This window comes from Peromyscus leucopus, chromosome 16_21 (genome assembly GCF_004664715.2).
Source record: "Peromyscus leucopus breed LL Stock chromosome 16_21, UCI_PerLeu_2.1, whole genome shotgun sequence".
NCBI lineage: Eukaryota > Metazoa > Chordata > Mammalia > Rodentia > Cricetidae > Peromyscus > Peromyscus leucopus.
The window spans coordinates 38,359,627-38,383,545 of record NC_051084.1 but is presented as its reverse complement, the minus strand read 5'-3'; the positions used below and the strand labels follow the sequence as shown (position 1 = coordinate 38,383,545).

Genomic DNA, 23,919 nt, shown 5'->3' with positions numbered 1-23,919 from the left:
GGGTGAGTTGGAGCTTCCGGGTAGCATCCAGGAGATCCTAGTCATCCAGGGAGGCAACCAGTTTGGTCTGCAAGCTTGGTATCAACGGTGGGGCGTTCCCGTACATGATTTCAAAGGGGGTAAGTTCCATCTGATAGGGCGAATTTCACACACTAAATAAGGCAAAGGGAAGAAGAGCCACCTAGTCTGAGCCAGTCTTTAGAGCTAATTTAGTTACGGTCTCTTTTAGAGTTCTATTTATCATCTCAACTTCTCCTGAGCTCTGGGGTCTATAAGCACAATGCATTTTCCAATCAGTCCCCAGGGCAGTGGCTATTCCCTGGCCCACCTGAGAGGTGAAGGCAGGGCTGTTGTCAGACCCTATCATGGCTGGAAAACCGCACCTGGGCAGGATTTCTTCTATCAGCTTCTTTGCTACCACGTTTGTGGTTTCATGCTTGGTTGGGCATGCCTCAGTCCATCCAGAGGAGGTGTCTATAAATACTAACAGGTATTTATACCCAAATTTCCTGACTTGATTTCAGTAAAATCCACCTCCCAATACGCACCCGGCCGAGTTCCTCTTTGTCTGGCGCCAGGGTTGGAAGGGGTTGGTAAAGCATTAGTCATCTGGCAGGCACGGCATTTGGATACTACTTCCTCAATAGCTTGGTTGCCATTTTGTATTTTTACATCTGCTTGTCTTGATAACTCTTGCATCCTTCAGATTCCCAAATGGTGAATCTTTCTGCGTATCGCCAGCCCCATTTCTCTTGGCAGGGTGACTTGTCTATCTGCTGTTCCCCACCAGTCCTCTACTACACGAGCCATGGGTAGGGTACGGATCCAGGCTAGGTCAGCCGGAGTGTATTGGGGAGTCCATGGTAGGCTCCTGGCTCCAGGGTCCACCAGGACCGGTGTTACCTTTAGGGTGGACACCACCTCCCCAGATTTTTGGTCTGCCAGGTTGTTGCCTGTTTGAATATGTCCAGTCCCTTTTTGGTGTCCCGGGCAACGGATAATAGCCACTTTTGTGGGCTCCCATACAGCCTGTAGAAGCTCCAGAATTTCCTGTTTATTTTTAATTGTTTTTCCTTCTGCTGTTAGCAAGTCTTTCCCCCTGTAGATTGCCCCGTGGATGTGTGCAGTGGCAAAGGCATATCTACTACCTGTGTAAGTATTTAGTTATTTTTCCTTTTCCCAGTCTCAAGGCTTTAGTTAGGGCAATTAACTCCACTTTTTGGGCGGAAGTCCCTGCTGCTAGAGGCTCTACCCAAATGACTCCCGAAATGGTGGTCACTGTGGCTCCTGCATACCACTGTCCATCTTGCATGTAGCTGCTGCCATCCCTGAACCAGGTGTCTTCTGCCGCTGGTAATAGCAAGTCTCACAGATCTGGGCGAATGCAGTATGCCTGGGTCAGTATCTTGGCACAGTCATGGAGCAGTGCCTCGAGGTCGGGGTCTGTCAGCAGCGTGGCCACTTGGAACATTATTCTGGAAGGGTTAAGAAGCCAACCCTGATAATGAGTCATTCTGGCATTGCTTAGCCAGCGATCAGTTTGAGAACTGCCTCCATGGCGTGCGGGATGACAATGGTTAGATTTTGTCCCAAAATTAGTTTATCAGCGTCCTTGACCAGCATTGCCACAGCAATTATAATAGGCAGGCAAGGGGACCATCCTGCGGCCACAAGATCCAGTTTCTTGGATAGATATGCCACAGGTCTTTTCCAGGGCCCTATGGTCTGAGTGAGCACCCCTTTTGCTATTCCTTCATTTTCATCTACAAACAGGTAAAAGGGTTTGTTTATATCTGATAATCCAAGAGCTGGTGCCTCTAAAAGTTTCTGTTTCAGGGTATCAAACGCCTTCTGTTTCTCTTCCATCCATGTAAAGTTAGATGTATTTTTTGGTGGCCTTGTACAAAGGCTTAGCCAGCTCAGTAAACCAGGAATCCATAGGCGGCAGAGCCCCACTGTGCCCAGGAATTCCCTTACCAGCTTGACAGTCTTGGGAGTGGCTATTTTTTACCCTGTCTCCTTTTGAGCATCTGAGAGCCATCTCTGGCCTCCTTCAAGAGCATACTGTAGGTATATTACCTGTGACATGCAGATCTGAGACTTCTTAGCAGAGGCTCGATATCCCAAGTTTCCCAGGGCTCATAGCAAGTTCTCAGTTCCTTTCCTGCAGGTCTCTCTATCAACCACTGCAACCAACAAATCATCCACATACTATAACAAGCTTATATCAGGGTTCTGGATTCGGTACTCACTCAGATCCTCATGTAGAGCTTCATCAAAGATGGTGGGTGAGTTCTTGAACCCTTGGGGCAGTTTAGTCCAAGTCAACTGGCCACTGACTCCAATTTCCGAATCATGCCATTTGAAGGCAAAATATTGCTGGCTCTTGGGGGCCAAGGGCAGGCTGAAGAAGGCATCTTTCAGGTCCAGAACTGAATACCATTGCCGGTCTATAAGCAATGTGCTCAGTAGGGTAAAAGGGTTAGGCACTGTAGGATGTATGCCCATTACCCTTTTATTTACCTCTCTTAAGTCTTGTACTGGTTGGTTGTTGTTGGTATGAGGCTTTTTGACCGGTAACTGCGGTGTATTCCAAGCAGACTGGACTGGTTTTAGGACCTTAAGTGCCAATAACCTCCTTATGTGGGGGTTTATTCCTTTCTTTGCTTCTGAGGACATGGGGTACTGGCAGACTTTGACTGGGTCTGCATTGGCCTGGACTTCTACATATATCAGAGGCCTGTGTCTTGCCAACCCCATATCCCCAGTCTCTGTCCATGCTAGTGGAAACTCCTGTAGCCATTTTTCTATTTCTGGCTCGGGAGCTGCAGGTTTCTGGTGAAGTCTGTATTCTTCAGTCAGGCTAGTAGTCATCAGCACCTGAATTGGTTTCCCATTTTGGTGGAATAACTGAGCCCCTTCATCTGAGAAATGGCTCTGGGCTTTCATTTTTGACAAGAGGTCTCGGCCCAGCAGTGGGTAGGGGCACTGTAGAATGACTAGGAACGAATGGGTTACCCATCCCATTCCCAAGTCCACCGTTCTTCAGGTCATCCATGAATAGAGTTTAGTGCTGTGGCCCCCTGTACCCATGTTTTCTTGGTGGATATGCGCCCCCACCCCCAGTGTCAGGAGGACAGAATTCTCTGCCCCTGTGTCCGCCATGAATCATATTGGTTCCCCCTCCACTCTCAGTGTTACCCTAGGCTCAGGGAGGGGGTCTGAGCCCCATCTCCCCTAGTCACTGTCTTCCTCCAGGGCCATGGGGAGTACATGGTAGTTGGGGGTGTCCTCCCCCTCTTCTTGGGACATTCTTTTACCCAATGTCCTTCTTCTATGCAATATACACATTGGTTTTTTTTTCCTACCTTGGGCTTTGGCTGGGGTCTCTTGGTTTCATGCTGGGATGGTCCATTGGGTCCAATTCCCACCACCAGGAGGATTTCTTTCAATTCTTCTCTATGCTGGACCTGCTGTTGTTCTAGTATTCTCACTAAACTTTTTTCCTGTCCTTTTTCTCATTTTTCTTCCTTCTGTACCCTCTCTTTTTCTTGCCTTTTTCATTGTTGTTGTTGTTCATCTGTCTGTCTCTTATAGTAAACCTTTTTTGCCACTGCCATTAATTTTCTAAGATTCTTTTCGCCTAATCTTTTTAGAGACTGTAATTTTTTTTTTTTTTTGATATCTGGAGCCGCCTGGTTGATATAGGCAAACATTATCATCTGAGCTGATTCCTCAGCCTCAAGATATCATATGGCATATATTGCCAGAAGGCCTCTAGCAGGCACTCCAGATAGACAGCTGGACTTTGATTCGTCTCTTGCCTAACATCATAGACCCTAGCCATCCATATTAGTCAGCTTCCGTGCAGATGCTTTGAGACCTGCCAGCAGAGCCTGACGGTAGACATGGAGCCTCTCCTTATCTTGTGCCGTGTTACAGTCCCGTTCAGAACAGGTGGAAGGAAAATAAACATTGATGGCCACTGGATCAGTGGTGGGAGCTCCCGTGGGACCCGGAACCAATTTCCAGGCAGCATCCAGGATTCTATTCCTTTCCTCCTTGGTGAATAGGATGCTTAGAAGCTGACCACAATCATTATAGGTGGGCTGGTGGGTGAAAAGAACAGTCTCTAAAAGGTTAATTAAATCCTGGGGGTTTTTGGAAAATGGGGCATGCTGTGCACGCCAGTTGTACAGGTCACTGTTTGCCAACGGCCAGTAGTGATAAGGTTGATTCCTGTCGGCATCCACTGGTCCGGCAGGTCTGAGGGGCAGGGCCACCGTAGTGTCCGGCTGTGGGGTGGCCCCCTTCGGCTCCAGGTTGCTTGAGCTGGTTCCTGTAAAGGCAGTTCTGGTTGGGGCTGCAGGGAAACAGAGAGACAGACAGAGCCAGAGACAGAGACAGAGACAGACAGACAGACAGACAGACAACAAATGGATTTAGGCTCCTTACATTCCCATTCATTCCATGTTCCAGACCTTGTAATTGTACAGTGAGCAAAACAGAGATCTCTGCTCCTCCACACCTCATGCCCTCGAGCAGAAGGACAGATAATAAGCAACATCACCAATGCTACAGGTGCATTAGCTGGATGACTTAGCAGGAAGAAGAGCCAAGCAGAGCACATGGACAGAATGTCGGGGACCATGTGACTTTAGCTGAGGTCTGACTGTGCTAAGGGAACAAGTCACATGACTGGCTGGGGGGGGGGAGCAATAGACATTCCTTCCATCCAGCTTAGACACTCTCCTCTCATGACTTGTTATAATCTAATTAAACCTAGATCAGGTGGGGGAGGCTTTCTTCTCCACTCTCCTGCTCCCACATGAGCAGCACTGCCCAGTTCCAGCTCAGAAAGGGACATGGAGCAGGACTTGAGCACAGATTGGCTCTAGCCTTTTGCCATGTCCTGTGTCCCCACAGGGTCACCAGGTGACCCTGCACTAGAGTTAGAGGTTCCTAAGAGAAGAAAAGGCCATATTGCCCCTGGCCGTCATCCATGCTGTGTGTGCCTCTCGCAGGAACCACAGGAAGTAGATGACTAGACCAAGCAAGATTTAGGCCATTCACACCTATCATTTCCATGTAACTGAAACCTCATTGCAAGCAGCAGCCTTTGCCAGGTTATAGCATTGGAAATGTGTTCTGAAGAACGATTTTAAAATGCCAAACCTACGCAACTGTTGGATTTATAGGAGATACCGTTGTTCAGTTCTTAGTCTGCTGTCACTGTGTGACATGACTATGCTGCTCCAGACCTGTTTAAAAGTGATGGGGCATCTCAAAGTTGTTGTTAGCAAGAAAATGGCAAGAAAGGCAAACAGGAAACACAATTACTTCATGTCATTTAAGATTGGAGCATAGCCAGCAAGCACTCTGGAAGTTGAGGCAGAAGGATTTACATTTTGGGTAGATAATGTAGCCAAGGATAGCCTGAGATCCTGTTTCAAAAGGAAAAACAATAACAAGGAGGAATGTGCTTGTTCATATGTCTCAGCCTATTTCTCTATAAAACGAGCATGGTTATTTTTCCCTCCCACCCTCCATGAACATTTTCTCCGTATAAAGTGAGGTAATGGATTTAAAGAACTCAAAATGTTGTTTGCCTTTCAACAAATTATAGCTACTGTTCATGATGCTAATTCCTTCAAGTAGAAGTGAACGTTGTAACTGTGGTGTCATGGATGTGTGCCTATGGCTCTGCTTGAGGGAAGAACCTGGAACCTGTCCTCTTCCCAGGAGCCTGGAACCCATTCTCTTCCCAAATAACGGACACTGGACTCAACAGTACAGCACAGGCATCCTCAGACTTAGGATGGTTTTGACGTTTGGGTTTTCAACTTTCCTAGGCAGCAAAAGTCAAGTTCGTTGAGTAGGAACTGCACTTTGGACCGGGAATTTGGATCTTTTCCTGGGCTTTTCCTTCAGGTGCCGGACTGTCTCGATATGAAGCAGTAAGAGACAGGGAGAGCTGCCGCTCACTGCCAGCCCCACCATCATTAAAGGAATTCAGCACCCTACAGTCAACTGTGTCCCTAGACTATGATTTCTGGTCAGCTTGGTAGATCAAATGTGTTCCCAACTTACGATATTTCCTATTTATGACAGTGGGTTTATTGGGAATGGAATCTCCTTTTGGGGGGTTGTTTTTGGGTTTTTTGAGACAGGGTTTCTCTGTGTAGTTTTGGTGCCTGTCCTGGATCTTGCTCTGTAGACCAGGCTGGCCTCAAACTCATATTTATCAACAAGACAGTCAGACAAAACAGAAGAACAAGGGCCCTTAACAGAGTTCTGAGGATCAGTGGTTCAGGCAATCAGAGGTCTGGAGAAGAGGCCTCGATTATGCCAAAAAACCGGTACGGATAGGAAGGGGCTGTCCCAACAGGGTCTCCTCGTCCCCAGAGTTCTCAGAAACAGAAGGGGGATCCTCTCCAGTCTCCGGCAGTGGAGTCTCAGACTTGAGACCCCTGCCCAGATGAGGAGGAGGGAAGTCTCCCAGTTCTTCCTGGTTCACTCTTCCAACTCCACAGGCAAAGCAAAACCTCTCAATAGAGTGCTGCCAGCAGCGAATCAGAAAGCAAGAAAAGGAACGGGGGGGGGGGGGGGGACAAAGACAACTAACAATTAGAGCAGACTCACCCGATCGGCCATTGTAAACCTCTGGGGTTCAGGGTCTTGAGGGTCTCTGAGGATCCCAGAAGAGCCCCCAAGTGTTATGCCCTGGTCATGAGACCCCCGAAGAGATCACCAGAGACACGAACTCTCCAAAATGCAAAAGTAAGGTTTATTGAAAGCACTATAAGCCATGGCAGGGACCTCGTCAAGTGCACCCACCTAGCGGAGGCCAGAGGAGGTGCCCGCCCCTCTGCAAGCTCAGTTTTTAAAGGCAAAAAACACAAGGTTACATCAGTTAAGGGTTCCAGTACAGAAACAATTCTGATCGGCTCAAGTTTTAGGGGCTTTCCAGAATTTCTGTGTTCTCTTACTTTGCAGTTTGACCAGTTTGTCAAACTTTTTATAGGCTGTCTCCGGCATTGGGATATTCAGTGGTTAATCAGTTGCTACCAGATGGACCTCCAGACACCCTGACTTTGTACTTTTGAGTTCCTATGTCAGCAGTTCTGAGAATTCAAAACTCAGGCCTGTTTCAAGCTGGGGTTAGGGGCTTGCTTAAAATGGAGGTGCTTTGGTTCTTCACCACATGTCTCAATTATATTCCGGCACCCCTCAGAGACACTTGAAAATCCATATTCACTGCTGCCCTAGTCAAATAGCCAGAAAATGGAGCCAGCCTAGATGTCCATCAGCAGTTGAATGGATAGAGCTAATGTGGTACATATACAACAACGGAGTTGTATTGTCCCCTTAGGGACTGCCTGCCCTTCCATACCAACGCCCCCTTCTGACCAGGCTTGCAGCCTGTGGGCTGAGAAAGTTTTCATTCTCTACAGAGAACCCCCCTCATCTGTACACCTTGGGGTGGCTTCTTCTGCTCAAAAGAAGAAAAAAAAATCAATCATGACATTTCAGGACAATAGATACAAATGGAGATCATTAATATAAATAAAATACATAAATAAAGTCAGTTGGATTCAGAGTGATAAATACTGAAGTTATTTAAATGTACATCGCGCGCGTGTGTGTGTGTGTGTGTGTGTGTGTGTGTGTGTGTAGGATGTGAAAATAGAAAAGGCACCCGTGAAAGGAAGAAGAGGAGGGGGAGGATAAAAAGAGGAGGCCACAGAATGCCTGTGACTTGAAAGCAGGAGTGTCTGGAGGGAGGGAGACTGGCAAGGATGAGGCCAGGATGGATGAATAGGAACAAAGCACAATGCCACATATGTGTGACAACAACATAATGAGATCCATTACTTTCTGTGCTAACGTTAAACAAAAGAAATCTGGGAAGCGTAGAAAAAGAAATGTCCATTGAACGCAACAAAAGAGGGCGGAGAAGGGAGAAAAAGAAAGGATGCATGCCAAGGAAGAGATGCACCTGGGTGGTGACCCCGTGCACCACCACGCCGGGCCAAGAGCCAGAGATTTGCAAGAGTGCACCATTAAGAAATGCAAGCAAAATTCCATAGATCTAAGAGGAATGAAAATCCATAAGCTGATTCTAAAAATAATAGCAAGGGCATAATAAAAGACACACGTTACAGGGAAAAAAAAAACAAAATAAGAAACAAATTTTCTGAAAAAAAGAAACCCAACCCACAAATCCAAGACATTAGGGCGGCTCCTTTCTGCGCACCCTAAGACTGGAGCCTGCCCCGTTGACGGGGCGGTCAGCTGAAGCTGGACAGTGTTCTGCTTCATCTTGTAAAACTGGTGCTGAGCCAAGAGGCCCCGACAGCACCACAGTCCTCCCTTCCCTCCTCTGCATCCAGCACCACCATCGTCTGACCACCTCAGGCTTGCAGCCCGTAGGTGAGAAAGCCCCTACTCTCTGCAGAGAGCCCTCTCATTGGTCCATCGAGGGGTGGCTTATTCTGAAGTGGCAATTTAACATCTAAGCACAAGCATCTCTGAGCGCTGACCAAGGCTCACAAAAGGATCCCCCGCATCAGCTGGGAGTAGTTTCCAGCAGGCTAGAAGGGGGCTGGGTCATTATCTTGATCATCATGGATACTTTGCATCCATTTGGAAGTTTTAGACACTACATTGTATTTCTTTCAATAGACTCCTGAAAAGATGTTAAATATCACTAAGCATCAGAAAAATTCATATCAAAACCACACTAAGACACCATGTCACACCCATTAGGATGGCTACCATCAAAAATACAGAAAGTAACAAATGTTCACAAGGACACAGGACAATGGTACGCTGTTGGCAGGAATACACAACAATACCACTTCTGTGGAAAGCGGTAGGGAAGCTCCTCAAAAACTACAGATAGAATTACCATATATGATTCAGGAATCCCACTTTGGGGTATGTACCCCAAATAATGGACATCAGAGAGTCAAAATGTATTTGTAAACCCAATTTCATGGCAGCAATATTTACAATAGCCAAAATAGAAAAGCAACCCACGTCATTGCCAATGGAAGGATAAGCAAAATGTCACACACACACACACACACACACACACACACACACACACACACCATGACTATTATCCCTTCAATTAAATTTATAACTACTTTGAGACTCCATCTCACCGCAGTGTGATGGATAGTCTTATATCAACTTGACACAAGCTATAATGATCTGAGAGGAGGGAACCTCAATTAAGAAAATGCCTCCATAAAATAGGCAAGCCTATAGGGCAGCAGTTCTCAATCTGTGGGTTGCAACCCCCTTGGGGATAGAATGACCCTTTCACAGGGGGGTCACATAAGGCCATTGGAAAACATAGATATTTACATTATGATTCATTGTAATGTAGCAGGATTACAGTTATAAAGTAGCAAAAAATAATTTGATGGTTGGGGGTCACCATAACATGAGGAACTGTATTAAAGGGTCTCAGCATGAGAAAAGTTGAGAGCCACTGTTATAGGGCATTTTCTTCACTAGTGGTGGACGGAGGTGGGCATAGCCCATGTGAGTAGCCATCCTGGGTTGGTGGTCCTGGTTTCTGTAAGAAAACAGGCTGAGCAAGCCACGGGGAGCAAGCCAGTAAGCAGCACCCCTTCATGGCCTCTGCATCAGCTCCTGCCTCCAGGTTCCTGCCCTGTTTGTTCCTGTCCTCACTGCTTTTGATGGTGAACTGTTATATGGAATCGTGAGTTAAATAAATCCTTTCTTCCCGAGTTGCTTTTGGTCATGGTATTTCATCACCGCAATGGCAAAACTAAAACGTCCCAGTCAGAATGACGATCATCAAGAAAACAAATGTTAACAAACGCTGTTGAGGGCATGGAGAAAGGGAGTGGAAGTATAAACTGGTGTCGCCACTATGGAAGTCTGTGTGGACTTTCTCCAAAGGACTTAGAACAGGACCACTATATGACCCAGCTGTATCCCTCCTGGGTCTATACCTCAAAGACTCTAATTCAACACATCACAGAAATGCTTGCACATCTCTATTCATCGCTGCTCTCTTCACAGTAGCTAAGACATGCCCACAGACAGGTGAGTGTGTGAAGATGTGACACATATACACGATGGCATTTCATTCAGCCACGAAGGAAAATGAAATCATGACAGTGGCAGTAAAATGGTGGATGGGTGGAGCTTGGAATTATTGCATTAAGTGAAGATCCTGGACTTGCAGTTATTATGTGTGTGTGTGTGTGTGTGTGTGTGTGTGTGTGTGTGTGTGTGTGTATGGGGAACACGAGAAGGGGGAACTTGCCAGAAAGGGGAAACAGGAGTGGAGGAGACTTATGGGAAAAGCAGGATCAGCCAAAACAAAGAATGTATAAAAATGCTATAATTAAATTATTTTTAATGACAAGTAAATGTTAATTTAGGACTGAGGAGACTGAGTTCAAATCACCAACACCCACATAAAAGTCTGGTGTGGGCAAGAATGCCTGGAACTCAACCATTGAGAGGCTGGAGACAGGAGAGATTTCAGGGACTTACTGGACATGCAGCCTCATAAAAAAACAGCAAGCTCTGGGTTCAGTAGAAGACTCTGTCTCAAGGAATCCAGAAGAGAGTGTTAGCGCAAGATATTTGGGCATGGAATGTGTATCCATACACAGAGATGAGTATACACCACACATATACATGGATTATTTTAATTCTGTGCGTGTGTGCATGTGTGTCTGTGTCTCTGTCTGTCTGTCTCTGTCTATGTTTCTCTCTCTCTCTCTCTCTCCCCCCTTCCCACCCACCCCCTCGGTTTTATATGTGAATGTGTAAGCCAGAGGTCAATGTTAGGTGTTTTCCTCAGTCACTCTGTCACTATTCATCTTCTCTTTTGAGACCTGGAGCTTGCTGACTGTCTAAGCTGGCAGGCCAGCAAGCTCCAGGGCCCCTGCTGCCCCCAACAGCTAACTCCTCAGTGCAGCTATTATAGGTGTCCAGCAACAGTCAACTTTTTACATGAGTGTTGGGGGTTAAAGTTGGGTCTTCGGGCATGTGCAGCAAGTACTTTACCAACTAAAGTATTTCTCTGTCCAAAAGAATAATAATAATAATAATAATAACAAAAATAATAATAAAAGTCATTAGAAAAAAATACTGTTCTTTTAAAGGAGAGAGAGATGACATCATGCTAAGTGAAAAGAAAAAAATAGTCAATCACAGAACACAAGCTATCAAGGGATGGGGTGACATGATTTAAGTGTATGTCCTAAGCTCTTATGGTGAGACCTAACACTCCAATGTGATAGTGTAAGTGGAGGTAAGAGCTTTGGGGAAATGATTATGTCCTGAGGGCTCTTCTCCTGCAAATGGAGTAGCGCTCTTCCTAGGGTGGCGGGAGATGGCCACCAAGCCTGAGGACTTAATTTGCTACCCAGGGCCCACCTGGTGAAATGCAAAAACCCACTCCTGCAATTTGTCTTTTTACCTCCAGATGCACGCTGTGGCACAGGTGTACACACACACACACACACACACACACACACACACACACACACACTGCAGTAAAATACTTTTTAAAGAACGAGGTGGGCACTAAAGAGAGCTCTGTAGGCTGCTCCCTGCCCTTTCGTCTCTTCAGCCAAGTGAAGACACAACACATGTCCCCCCTGGCGGAGGCAGCAACAGCAGTCATCTTGGAAGCTCACGAGACACCTTGATCTAAGCTTGCTCAGCCTCCACAACTATAAGAAATCAATTTCTGTTCCTTATGAATATCCAGGCTCTGATGCTTTGTTACAGAGGCACAAACCGAATAAGACACGAGAAATTCAATGTTTCATTAGGTGCAGAGTTTTCTTTAGGAAAGACAGAGTTCGGGAGCTGAATAGCTGAGACAACTGCTCAGAAAGTGAATATTCCTAATAAAGCTGAACTATACACTTAAAGATATTGGTAGTATGTCTGTGTGTCATATATGTGTATCATAATATATGCATATATGTATATATAAACATATATATATATATATACACACACACTATAATTTACAAACTATTCTTCATCTTGGCTTCGGAGTGGTTCTTTCATCTTGTTTTTGTTTTGTTTCTGCACTGGGGTAGAGCAAGGAGAAGAACCAGACTTTAACAACCAAGTATGTAGAATTCAAAGTCAGTAACACCTGGAACTTTCAGACTGGCAAGTGAGTTCTCTAAGTCGTGCTTGTCTAAACGTTCCCTCCAAAGGTTGCTTTCTCCCCAATGAAGATAAAAATTATCTCCTAAGGAGTCAGATGCCACCACCCTGTTGGAGGTTTGGGAGACCAAGAATCGCTAAATTCTTGTAGCGGCTGGTGTGGTAAGGAACAACAACAACAACAAAGATTGGAGAGCTGCTCCTGGAGCCCAGGTGAAATTGGAAACCACACATTTTCTAAACCAAAATCATCTGTCCAAGATTTCTGGGCAGTTTTTGAGTGGGAAGAAGTCAACTTTGAAACGCTGGCATTTCTGGGGCATTGTGACGGATAGACAAGATCGAACGTGCAGGACCTTACACCTCCCTCCCAAATTTGGAACACATGATCACTAAAATGAAGGCAGGCCGAACACTTCATTCTTAGAAAATATTTTTATCCATACTGTAAGTTGTCTGTTTCCACAGCTGAGAAGGTGGTAGCTGTGGAAACGCTAGCTACGTGGACAGATGTTTCCTTTGTCACCAGATGTCAGGTGCTATGGTTTGTATGTGACTCCCCAGAGCAACAGAACTGGGAGGTGGGACTTGCTAAGAGGTGGCCAGGTCAAAAGGACTCTGCCCTCATGAATGAATGAATGGCGTTATTGTGGGTTTGGGTTAGTCACTGTGAGGATGGACTTGATATGAAAGCAAGCTTCTCCCCCATTTGCCTTTCCATCTTCTTCCCTGGGAGCATGCAGCATAAAAGACCTTTCTCCATGCCAGCTACGTGCTCTTAGATTTCTCAGCTCTGGGAACCATGAGCCAAATACATCTCCATCCTTTATAAATTATTCAGGTATTCCAGTGCCGCCGTAGCAGCAGCAGCAGCAGCAAACAGACTAGGACCCCAGAGAATGCACAGGTCAAAATCAAGTCTCATTTGTACCAGTTGACAAGCCTTGGGGTGCTGGTGACAGTTCCTGTTCTCCGCCCTGACTGAACCCCCCAGTGGCGGGATTTCTGTTGCTGTGAGAAATGCCATGACCAAAAACAGCTAGGGGACGGGGAAAGGGTTTACTTCCTCTTTAGAGCTTAAAGTCCACCATGAAGGGAAGTCAGGGAGGAACTCCGGGCAAGAACTAATGCAGAGGCCACGGAGGAAAACTGCCTACTGGCTTGCCCCCCCACCCCCACTCCCACCCCCACGGCTTGCTCAGCCCGTTTTCTTCTACAACCCAGAACCACATGCCCAGGGGTGGCATTGTCCACAGTTGGTGGACCCTCCCACATCAATCATTAATTAAACAAAATGCTCCACAGTCTTGCCTGCAGGCCAGGAGTATGGGGCAGGCAAGTCCTCAGTTGGGGTCCCATCCTCCCGAATGATCTCACTTATGCCAAGTTGACAAAAGACGAGTGAGCACAGTGAAGCACCAATCATTTTCTCAAATCCTCTGGACATGCCCACTTCATGATCAGAAAAATGTGTCGGTTACCTAGAGCGGTGCTCTACTGAAATCTCCCCCTGGCTATGATGCAATCTGGGACATGAAGAATTTGACTATGCAAAGCGTGTGTCAGGTCCGGGCTTTCTGACCTGACATCCCGCCATTTTCTCCATCTCACAGCCCAAATGATGACGTGAATGTCCTCCTCCTCTGAGCCTCGGCAACGCTGTTAAGCAAAGCCAGGACTCTTGGGCTTCTCCCCTAGACCCAAGGAGTGGTGTTTGCCTTGTACGGACCCTAGAAGCCTGTTGGATAACTACAGTTGAGCAGGAGGGCAGAGGCAGGCACCGGCTCTCTTAGGCTTCTGTCGGAGTTATTTTTTCTGTTGTTGTGGTAAAGCACTGTGACGTAGGCAACTTACAGAAGATAGGGCTTATTTGGGAGTAGACTTTCAGAGGGATAAGAAGAGTTCATCACCATCGTGGTGGGGAAGCTGGCAGCAGGCAGGCATGCTGATGGGAGCAGCAGGCTAAGAGTTCCCATCTTTTTTTTTTTCTTTTTTTTTTTTTTTCTGGTTTTTCAAGACAGGGTTTCTCTGTGTAACAGCCCTAGCTGTCCTGGATCTCGCTCTGTAGACCAGGCTGGCCTTGAACTTACAGAGACCCGCCTGCCTCTGCCTCCCTGGGATTAAAGGTGTGCGCCACCACTGCCCGGAAAGAGTTCACATCTTAAACTGTAAGCAGGAAGCAGGAAGAGTGAAGTGGGGTTGGTGGGAGGCTTTTAAACCTCAAAGCTCACCCCAAGGGACACACTTCCAAGCAAGGCCACAACTCCTAGGCCTCTCCAAACACCATCACCAGTTGGGGACCAAGTATCTAAACACCTGAGGATATGGGGGACATCCCATTCAAACCACAACAATTTCCACATAGTTAGGTATATATTCCATGACACATGCTGTGCTGTGTCATGGAATAATCAGACAGGACCTTCCTTCCCTGTCTTTACTCAGTGTCTAGCATTTCACCATTTCATCAGCCCCAAAGGAATTCCCATCTCTTGGCTTTCTGAGTATAATTCCATTACTGGCTTTCTGAATCATAGCTCTCTTTCTCCCTGATTTGTGATCTCATTCACTAGACCACATTCCTGAATGAAAAATGAGGTTCCCTCAGCCTCCATAAAAGTCCCTGTTTTGCCTTGACCCTCACAAGGGCAGGCTCCCGCTGCAAGTACAGCTTCCATTCCAAGAACCACAGAGCACTGTCCTGAGAAGTGCAGGGATCCCAGCTTAGCCCAGGCAACAGGGTGGCCCTGCCTACCTTAGACCTAACCAGTAATGGCATGGCTAGGGACACATCTCTTAGAAACTGTGAATGATACATTTAAAGCGATACATTAAAGCGATTTCTAGATAGACCAACTCACTATGAAAGTCCACGGGGTGCACCCTGGTACCACAGAAATAATGCAAAAGATATGGGTGGTCCCTACTTTGTCCTTTATTGGCAAACTGTACTGCAGACCACTTGAAACGATTAAGATTACAAGTGATCCTGCTCCTTCAGGATTCCAGGTACCTGGAGGGAGTCTCCCTTTCAGTTTCCTTGAATTCCAAGTCATTGAACTGTCAACATCCTCCATGGAAAACGCAGAGAATTCTAGACACTCTGTCCTCTCAGCAAAGGCGTGGAATCTGAAACATGAAAGGTGTTCTGTATTAGGCACATGCCTATCAACTCTCTCAGTCAATTTGCTGTCTTTGGTGCTCTAAATCTTGGTTTTGTGTTTTGATTTCTCAAGATTGGGTCTCACTATGCTGCCCTGAAATTCTAGGCTCAAGCAATCTTCCTGCCTCTATCTCCCAAGTAGCTGGGACTGCAGGCGTACAACTCTCTACACCCAATGCCAAGTCTCTTTACCTTAACCATATTCTCTGATTTCCCTATACCTTGTCTTGTCAACTCCCACAGTCCAAAGCCAGGCAGAGGAGACTGCTCAGTTCATTTTGTTGAGCAAGCACGGGGACCTGCGTTTGGATCCCCAGCACCCACATATGAAGCCAGGGTTGCAGCATACATCTACGATCCCGGCACTGATGAGATATAGACAGACAGACTCCTGGAGCTTGCTGGCCAGCCAGCCTAAGTGAATCAGTGATCTTCAAGTCCAGTGAGAAGCCCTGTCTCAGAAAATAAGGTGGCAAGGGACTAGGGAAAATTTCCAGCATTGGCTCTGGCCTCCATACACAGCCTCATGCACACACACGAGAATGGCTTGGGATTTTAGGTGGTGGTGTGGCTTCTCATTATATTAATTAGCTCAACCAGATGGTATTTCTTGAGCCTAGGAAATAATAGTGCTATTTTGTCTCTAAGTCTCTATCACTTTAACACAGTTTTGATGGCCCAGGCATCAAATGGGGGACCCCACTAGCAGCCATTAGCATCGACTGGCTCAGCATTGAAAGCCGGGGGTACAGACAGCCTTGACTAATTTGCCTGCTGCTGAGCGGCCTCAGTCAACTGTAACTCAGCAAACACATACTGCCCCAGGCTTTGAGCTTAAGAGCTAATGAAAAGAATTCCTGTGTGGGCAAGTTTTGAGGGCCCGCCAGCTCCAAGTGTGGTCCAAAGAATGGCAGCAGTGTCGCCGGGGAGCTGGAGAGAGATCCGTGATCCCAGGCTCCTGCCTGGACCTGCTGAGTCAGGACATGACTTTAACAAGATTCCCCCGGAGGATTCATGTGCACGGTAAGCTTGCGGCTGTTGGTGCGGTGCAAGGTGATGGGCTAGCCTCGCTTTTTCTTTCTTTCTCCGCCTTCTGTGCAGTGCTACAGCTGGATCACAGGCCCTCGCGCACACTAGTCAGGCACCCTGAGCTACATCCTCAGCCCCTAGGTTGCACTCCTGAAACCCCTCACCTGTAACCCAGAAAGTCAGTGACAGAACCTTAGCTTCGGATTCACGAAGGAAGACTCAGGTGGTACTCAGAGATCAGCCTCTGCTTGTCACTGCTAATGCAACTCAGGGAATCCCGCCAGGCCACTCGGAGTGGACAGATAAGTGAACAAAAGTGGGGGCAGTCTCGGGGCCTCCTGGATTGTGTCAAGACTGTCATTTTCCTAAAGAGCTTCAGCTGAGATTGGCACAGTGACTTGGTAGCAATGACCAAGACAGCCTCATCCCTGTGGCCCTGTGGCCCTGAGGCCGGGGCACCCAGCCTGCCTATGCCTGCCTCCTGTAGGCACTTTCCAGAGCAGAAATGGCCAGTTCTCCTCCTTTGGTGCCCACTTGATAGGGCAAAGTGTGTGTAGGGGGGGGGTGAGGTCTGTCCTGGCAGACGCTGAACCCTGAGTGCCAAGGCCTTGGGTGTCTAGAACTTTCCACTCTCTAATCTCTTCTCCAGATTAGAAAACAGAGCAGGGTGGAAGTTCCTCTAATGGGGTGAGACACAATTATGAAAGGCTCTCTGGAGAGTACTACTTACACCACAGCACCCACCCCACACTGGCGGCTCCACACGAACACTGCCTTGGACACTGTGCTCGTGGGGAATCAGAGGCTAGTGGAGAGAGAGCCCATGGACTAGGCAGCCAGCAAGCTAAAACCAGAAAGGCAGGCTGTTTCCAGTTCAGTATTCTCTGTCCTCTAGCTGGGCCTGGAAGTCCAGAGCACAAAGGAGCAGCAGAAGGCATGGTGTGTCTGAGCCCACACTACCTTAGGCAGAAGCACTGAGGGGTGTGCAGGGGACGCCCGTGTGAGGGTCCAGAGCACGCAGAGGATGGCACACCTCCAGCTGACTGTTTTATGCAAACCGGACACCCTGCAATGGATGATCTGAAAGCCAGTAGCTGAATCAGCACTGCCTGTGACATGTTGCTCCCTGAGCGCTGAACCTCCTGGAGAAAGTTCCCCAGGAGATGGGAGGCAAGGCAGAGAGAGAATCCTGCCAGCTGTCTTTCTCTCTACCCTGGAGAGAGTGGATGAGGAGCCCCCTTTTATGTTTTTGGGGATACTCAGCATCCCTGGGTCAACGTCTGGTGCCTGGTGATTTCCAAGTGTTCACAGAGTTTCTGGGGTGGTGAGCTCAGATTCTAGCAGGTCTTGTAGCACATGAAGAGTCCTGACCCTCTTCAGACCTGGGAAGTCAGGATTCCTGCAGCGGTGGGCAAGGAACAGCATTTCCACCAACTCTATTAGGCAAAATGGTGGGGGAACCTATGTATTTCTGGCTTGCCTTTGGTCAAGTCAATAAAGGCTAAGTCCAGGCCTCAATATCACTAACAATTCCCTCTTCTTTAATATGCAATAATCTCTATGTTCAAGAAAAGATTGGCTGTTGAGACCAGCCTGGTCTACAGAGTGAGTTTCAGGAAAGATGCAAAGGTACACAGGGAAACCCTGTCTCGAGAAAACCAAAAAAAAAAAAAAAAAAGAAAGAAAAGAAAAGATTGGCTGATGTGACCAATTGCAGTGAGCAATAGGATGCAGAGCAATAGGATGTCCAGTGTCTGGCCCTGGGGTAATAACTGGCCTGAGCGTGACAGCCTGTAACCTCCAGGCAGTACTTACTGTCTCTAGGAATTAGCTGACTGGGAGGGCAGTCTCTCCAGTCCAAAAGACTGCAAGACGTCAAAACAGAAGGCCTGGATCGAAGGATGATAAAGAAAAGGGTACACAAACCACAGAGACTGTACACAAGGACATACTGGGTAGGCATCTAGATTATAAGCGGGCCACCCATGCTCGGGCCCTCCCAAGTCCATCTTCTGCCTACCTGCTGTCGGTCTCAGTGCTCAGCTTTTTTAAGAAAGCTACAGTTTCTTCTCCTTTGGCGTTAAAGGACACTGTGCAGACTGGATATGGGATCTCCAAAACCCTCTGGAGAAGCAGCTCCTGGGACTCCTCCGGAACATCCCCCACCACAAAGTAGTAAATGGCTTCGATCTGCAAGACAGAGACACCAATGATGACGGCTTATGGGCCTGCTGTACACCCCAGCCTCACACTAGGCTCATCAGCAACACATTTTCTAATTGCTGCCAGAAAGAGAGGACAGAAAGAACAGAAGTTATGCTCGGTGTCCTGTGATGATGTTGAGAGGCAAGGCCAGCAAGTGAATCACTCAAGATCTTTTCACAGTGGCGGCAGTCCTCGGGGCTACACAAAGAAGACATAGTTGGCAGATTTGAGAAGAACTGCTGCCTCAGGCCCGCAGGTACACAGACAGGAGAGGAAAGGTAGTTTTCAAGAAAAAAAAAAAAGAGAGAGAAAGTTTTGGCCCAGCCAGCCCCTGAGAACAGGGAGCATATTATTATCCACTTCCTCGGGTGGTGCCAGAACTCTACAGCACAAACTCATCCATTGTCAATCTGGGGCAGGATGCAGAAGAGAGGGGGTATTCCCAGCTGGCTCATCCTCTGCTCTCGCCACACTAGGGAAACACATCCCTGGGGAGATGAGGCTGTCCTGACTCCATGCAGCTGGTCAGGAGAAGGGTGTGCCCGCACGGCTCTGCTCCACACAGCTGTGCCAGAGCAGAATGCTGAATGGACAATCATGTCAGAAGCAATACACACACAGCATACCCACACACCACATACCACACTCACACATACCCCCCACACCACACCACACTTTACACACACACACACACACACACACACACACACACACACACACACACTGCATACCCTGCACACATACCACAACACACACATACACATAATTAACACACATACCACATATCACACATCACACTCGCATACACCAAACACAACATGCGCACTACATACTACCCCCAACACACACACCATACCACACAGACACACATAACACTCCCTATATACACCATACCCCCATACCATACTACATACTACATACACACACACATACTCCATGCCCCCATACACACACACCACACCGCACATACACACCATACTCCATAGACACATACCATACCACACATTATACGCACACATAAACCATACTGCACATACACCACACACAGTACAACCACCTACACTGTACATACTACACACACACACATACACCATTACCACCACACAGGCACACAACACATATACTACACATCACATTCAAACATAACACACACACACACACAGACATACACCACACACACCACACTACACATACACCTTTTTATGTTGATGTAACTAATTATACAAAATCCTGGATACCTCTACCCTCTCTGTTACCCTCTCTTGTCTCCCTCTCGTTCTCTGTCCCTTTCCTGTTGCAGATTGGATGGGAAATGCTCCCCATTGACTCATTTGTTTCAACAACTCTGCCCGCAGCTGGTGACAGTTCTGAAAAGTTCTAGAACCCTTAAGAAGTGGAGCCTTGCTGGGGAAAGTGGGTCCCTGGAATCGGGCTTTGGGGTGTCTTAGTCCGTCCGGCTCTGCTTCCTGTCTGCTCTGTGTCCTGACTGCCACGAAGCACGTCACACTCCTGCCACCATCCCTTCCCCACAGTGATGGACAATGTCCCTTCTTAAACTGAGAGCCAATGAGCCCGTCTTTTGTTGAGCATTCTGTCCCAGCACTGAGAAAAGTAACAGATATGCCTCTTCCACGTCCACCCGCTCCAGTGTGAGCTTCTATGAGAGAAAGCATGCGAGGCCTGTCTTAACGAAAATGACTTACTTCCTTGACTACAATGACAAGCTCATCCTAAATCCAGGGATTCCGGAAGATGCACACATCACCAAAACTAAGTGTTCTCAGCATAATCCAGGGATCTATAAAGGGGCCTATGAGACATGTCCTCAATGGCATCACTCTTGCTCTCCTCCTGACATGATGCATGAACTCAGGCAAGTGATCTATCTTTAGGTCAAAATGAGACAGTGTAACTTACCCTTCATGGCTTGGTTTTCTTTTTTTTTTTTTTTTTTTTTTTTTTGAGACAGGGTTTCTCTGTGTAGCTTTTGTGCCTTTCCTGGAACTCGCTTTGTAGACCAGGCTGGCCTCGAACTCACAGACATCCACCTGCCTCTGCCTCCCGAGTACTGGGATTAAAGGCGTGCGCCACCACCGCCCAGCCATGGCTTGGTTTTCTACGCTTTGGGAATCTACTCTAATGTTCATATGTGTATTTTACAGAAACCTGCGAAAGTACAAATCAAAGTAAGTCAGGACTAGATACCATCTGAGCCTGTCCTTCAGAATCACTATAATTGATCACTTCCACAGAGAACTGGGCAGAGGCCTCCGCAAGGGCACTGCATGGGTGAGAAACAGGCTTCTTGGGGCCCATGACTTTTTTTATGCTTTAATCTCAACCCCTTAGAGCTGAAGCTAGTCAATCAATGTTTCCCCCTCAGCTTTAAACCTGGTAGAGAGGGGATGGACTCATGGCTGGCTGCCCAGCTGGTTAGGAGCCTATGTCTACAGCAGAGAGAACATACTTGGTGTCCATGGGGGCCAGTAGGACAGGGGACCAAGGACCCAGGCTGCGAGTTAGATGGCCAGAGTGAGAAGCCAGACCAGAGGATGTCAGCCACTACCTCCTCCAGCAGGCACAGAAAAGCCCCGCCCCCTGCCACACCTCTTCCTCTCCAGTCTGTCAACACCAGCTCCCAGATTTTTAACTGCTAGGAAGTAAAGCCTGGTGGATGCCGTAAATCTCCTCCCACCAGCCACCCAGCAGGCAGGAAAAGAAAAATCCAAGAAACAGCATTCCATGGAGCTTTACGTTGACTGGATTGTTTCTTCCAGCAAATGCATCCCAGGCCGTTCCTTTTCCTGGTGTGACCCAGCCCTTGTGCCATGTGGACAAACGGGGTGCTGTCGCTCACAAGCCTTTTCCAGTTGCCTCTGTGTTCAAATTTAATGTAGAAATATCATATATATATGTGTGTGTGTATACATATATACACACACACAAATATAATGCAGAAATGACACATGGCCCAAGACAGGGAACATACAGAATACTTCGTAGGGTCTGTGAGAGGAAAAGGAGATAAAGACCTAGAGATGGGGAGTGCTGTGCCTGTGGACTCTGGCAGGATTCGTCGCTGCTGCTGGCAATGGCCCAAGCATCGGAAACTCTCGTGCAGAGATGCTTTTCCCCTGAGATGTCATTGAACTGAAAACTGCCTTTCACCGCACTGAGGTGTTCAGCCTCTTTGGAGTGAGCTGAATGCTCCTGCCATTTATTCCACATAAAATAGAATGGTAAAGTCGGGGGCGGGGGGAGTCCGCCCCATAATGTGCTTGCGGCTCAAGTACGAGGACCTGAATTCGACCTCCAGCACTCTTGTAAGATTCGGGCTCCGGGAGTGGTGAGTGCCTATAACCACAGCGCTTGGGATACAAAACTGGGGGACCCATGGGGCTCACTGGGCAGAGAGTCCAGGCAATCATAGAGCTCCAAGTCCAATCAGAGACCCTGTCTCAAAAAACAAGGTGGAGAGCAGTTGAGGAAGATATCTGACATCTGAAGACCTCGGGCCTTCAGAGAAATGCACACAGATGTGCACGAGCACACATACACACACACACACACACACACACACACACACACACATACACACACACACAATTAGGATAGCATCTTTATGTCTATTTCAATCTGGAACATTGCATGGCAACCTGCATTCTGCCCAAGAGACCTTGGCATCTTCCTAGCATCAGCTTTGGAAGGAAGAAAAGGAAGAAACAGACAGGGAACAGATGCTGCTTCTACTCCAGCTATCCTCTCTACCACCTGTCCAAGCTGGCGGTCATCCCAAAGCCTTGGGCATAAAATCTTCCCGCCTCAAGAAGCGAAATGGAGAGCAGCCCCAAGCATAGCAAAGAGGCTGACGAAGACTCTGCCTCTCTCTTCATACAGCGTAACACTGCAGCATTTTAAACCAACTCCATGCCTGGGGCTCGAACTCCTGGTCCTCCCCATCTCTCTGACAGACCTATCCTTCTTTGGACCACTTTGATTTTCTGATTCCCTTACGGTGATGACTCTTCCTTATGGTCCGTATTGGGATCAGTTCTAGGTGGCTTCTCGGATCGCTCCTAACACCCTGGACCACCACTGACTATCTGTGCTTCCAGGCTTTAAGGTTTGTGTTCCACCCATTGTCTCCACTAGAGTCCTATAAGGCTCAGCAAAATCACCTGCCTGGCCCAGCACCATCCACATCTTTTCAATTGAAAACAAACAAACAAAACTCAATTCTATGGGACGTGTTCAGGACCTGAACCCCCTGGGCCTACACCTCGCTCCCAAACTCAACCATATCGACAGTATTTCCTTTTTATTCCTTCACTGTCCAATAAACATTTCAAGAGCCCTGATTAGGCATCAGGGACACAATGGAAAATTTTCACACCTGTCCAAACTGCTTCAAGGAAACAAATGAAATGTCAGTTTTACAGACTGACAGTCGGGTAATCAGCAGGGCAGGCACCTCAGGGGACTGGAGAGTCTGTCTTTTAATTCACTCACTTATCCTCCTGTGAATGACTTAAAAACCCTCAAATCTCAATGTGTGCCTACCAATTACATGAAAGGAAGGCTGATAGAAACAAAAACAGAAGCCAGGCATCCTGCAGGGCAGATGGCCTTCTGAAAGCATGAACGAAACCTCCTCAGACAGCTTTCAAAGGCAACCAAGGACCAGGACTCGGCTGAACAGCCGTTTCTTTCCCAAAGACCCTTCGTGCTCTGTGTCTGCAGGTTTCCAGGGCCTGCTGGTACCGTGCTGCAAACCCTGTGCTGGCCAGCACGGCTGGGCTCAGAGGACCCCAGTCCTCACCTGCCAGGCATTGCCTCAACAGTTCACAGGACGTTACCCGCGCCCCCCCCCCATGAACCAGGTCCTTTTGCATGAGACACAGGTGATGACTCAGACTTCAACTGTGCCCTGCGATTGCCAGTACCGAAGACATGGTTCAAACTGACCGCTCACACTCTACCTGGGCTCCTCTTACACCCCAAGGCCCATTCTCAGGGCTCCCTTCTTGTCCATTCTTCTAGGTTACTAAGCCCAGTACTGAATGAGACCAGTGGTCTCCTCCACAGATGGGCATCACATAATATAGGCTTCCGTGTTAATTTTTTTTGGATAGTAATGTCTATGAGTTCCAGGGCCCATGGATGGAGGAAGACGACACAAAGCAGGTTGTCATCAGTAGGAAAAGCCTAGTTGGGTATAGTCACTATTCCGAAAGTATTTTGACATTTAAGTCCTTTCTTTCCTAGCAGACCACAAGGATGAATTGAAACTCTAGAGGGTGGTCACGAGGGGGCATGGAACAGAGGAGTGGGCCCTTAGG

General features: G+C 47.6%; 1 protein-coding gene across 1 annotated transcript in view; it reads right to left on the bottom strand.

Moving 5' to 3' along the window:
• The window catches only part of Vwa3b (von Willebrand factor A domain containing 3B), a 188,014-nt gene that overhangs the window by 140,001 nt on the left and 24,094 nt on the right, over positions 1 to 23,919 (bottom strand). Inside the window, exons 6-7 of the mRNA XM_037199794.1 lie at positions 18,396 to 18,565; positions 15,197 to 15,312 (exon numbers count right to left, since the gene is read on the bottom strand). Coding sequence (XP_037055689.1) covers positions 15,197 to 15,312; positions 18,396 to 18,565 — 286 coding nt within the window. The remainder of the gene's footprint in view (positions 1 to 15,196; positions 15,313 to 18,395; positions 18,566 to 23,919) is intronic.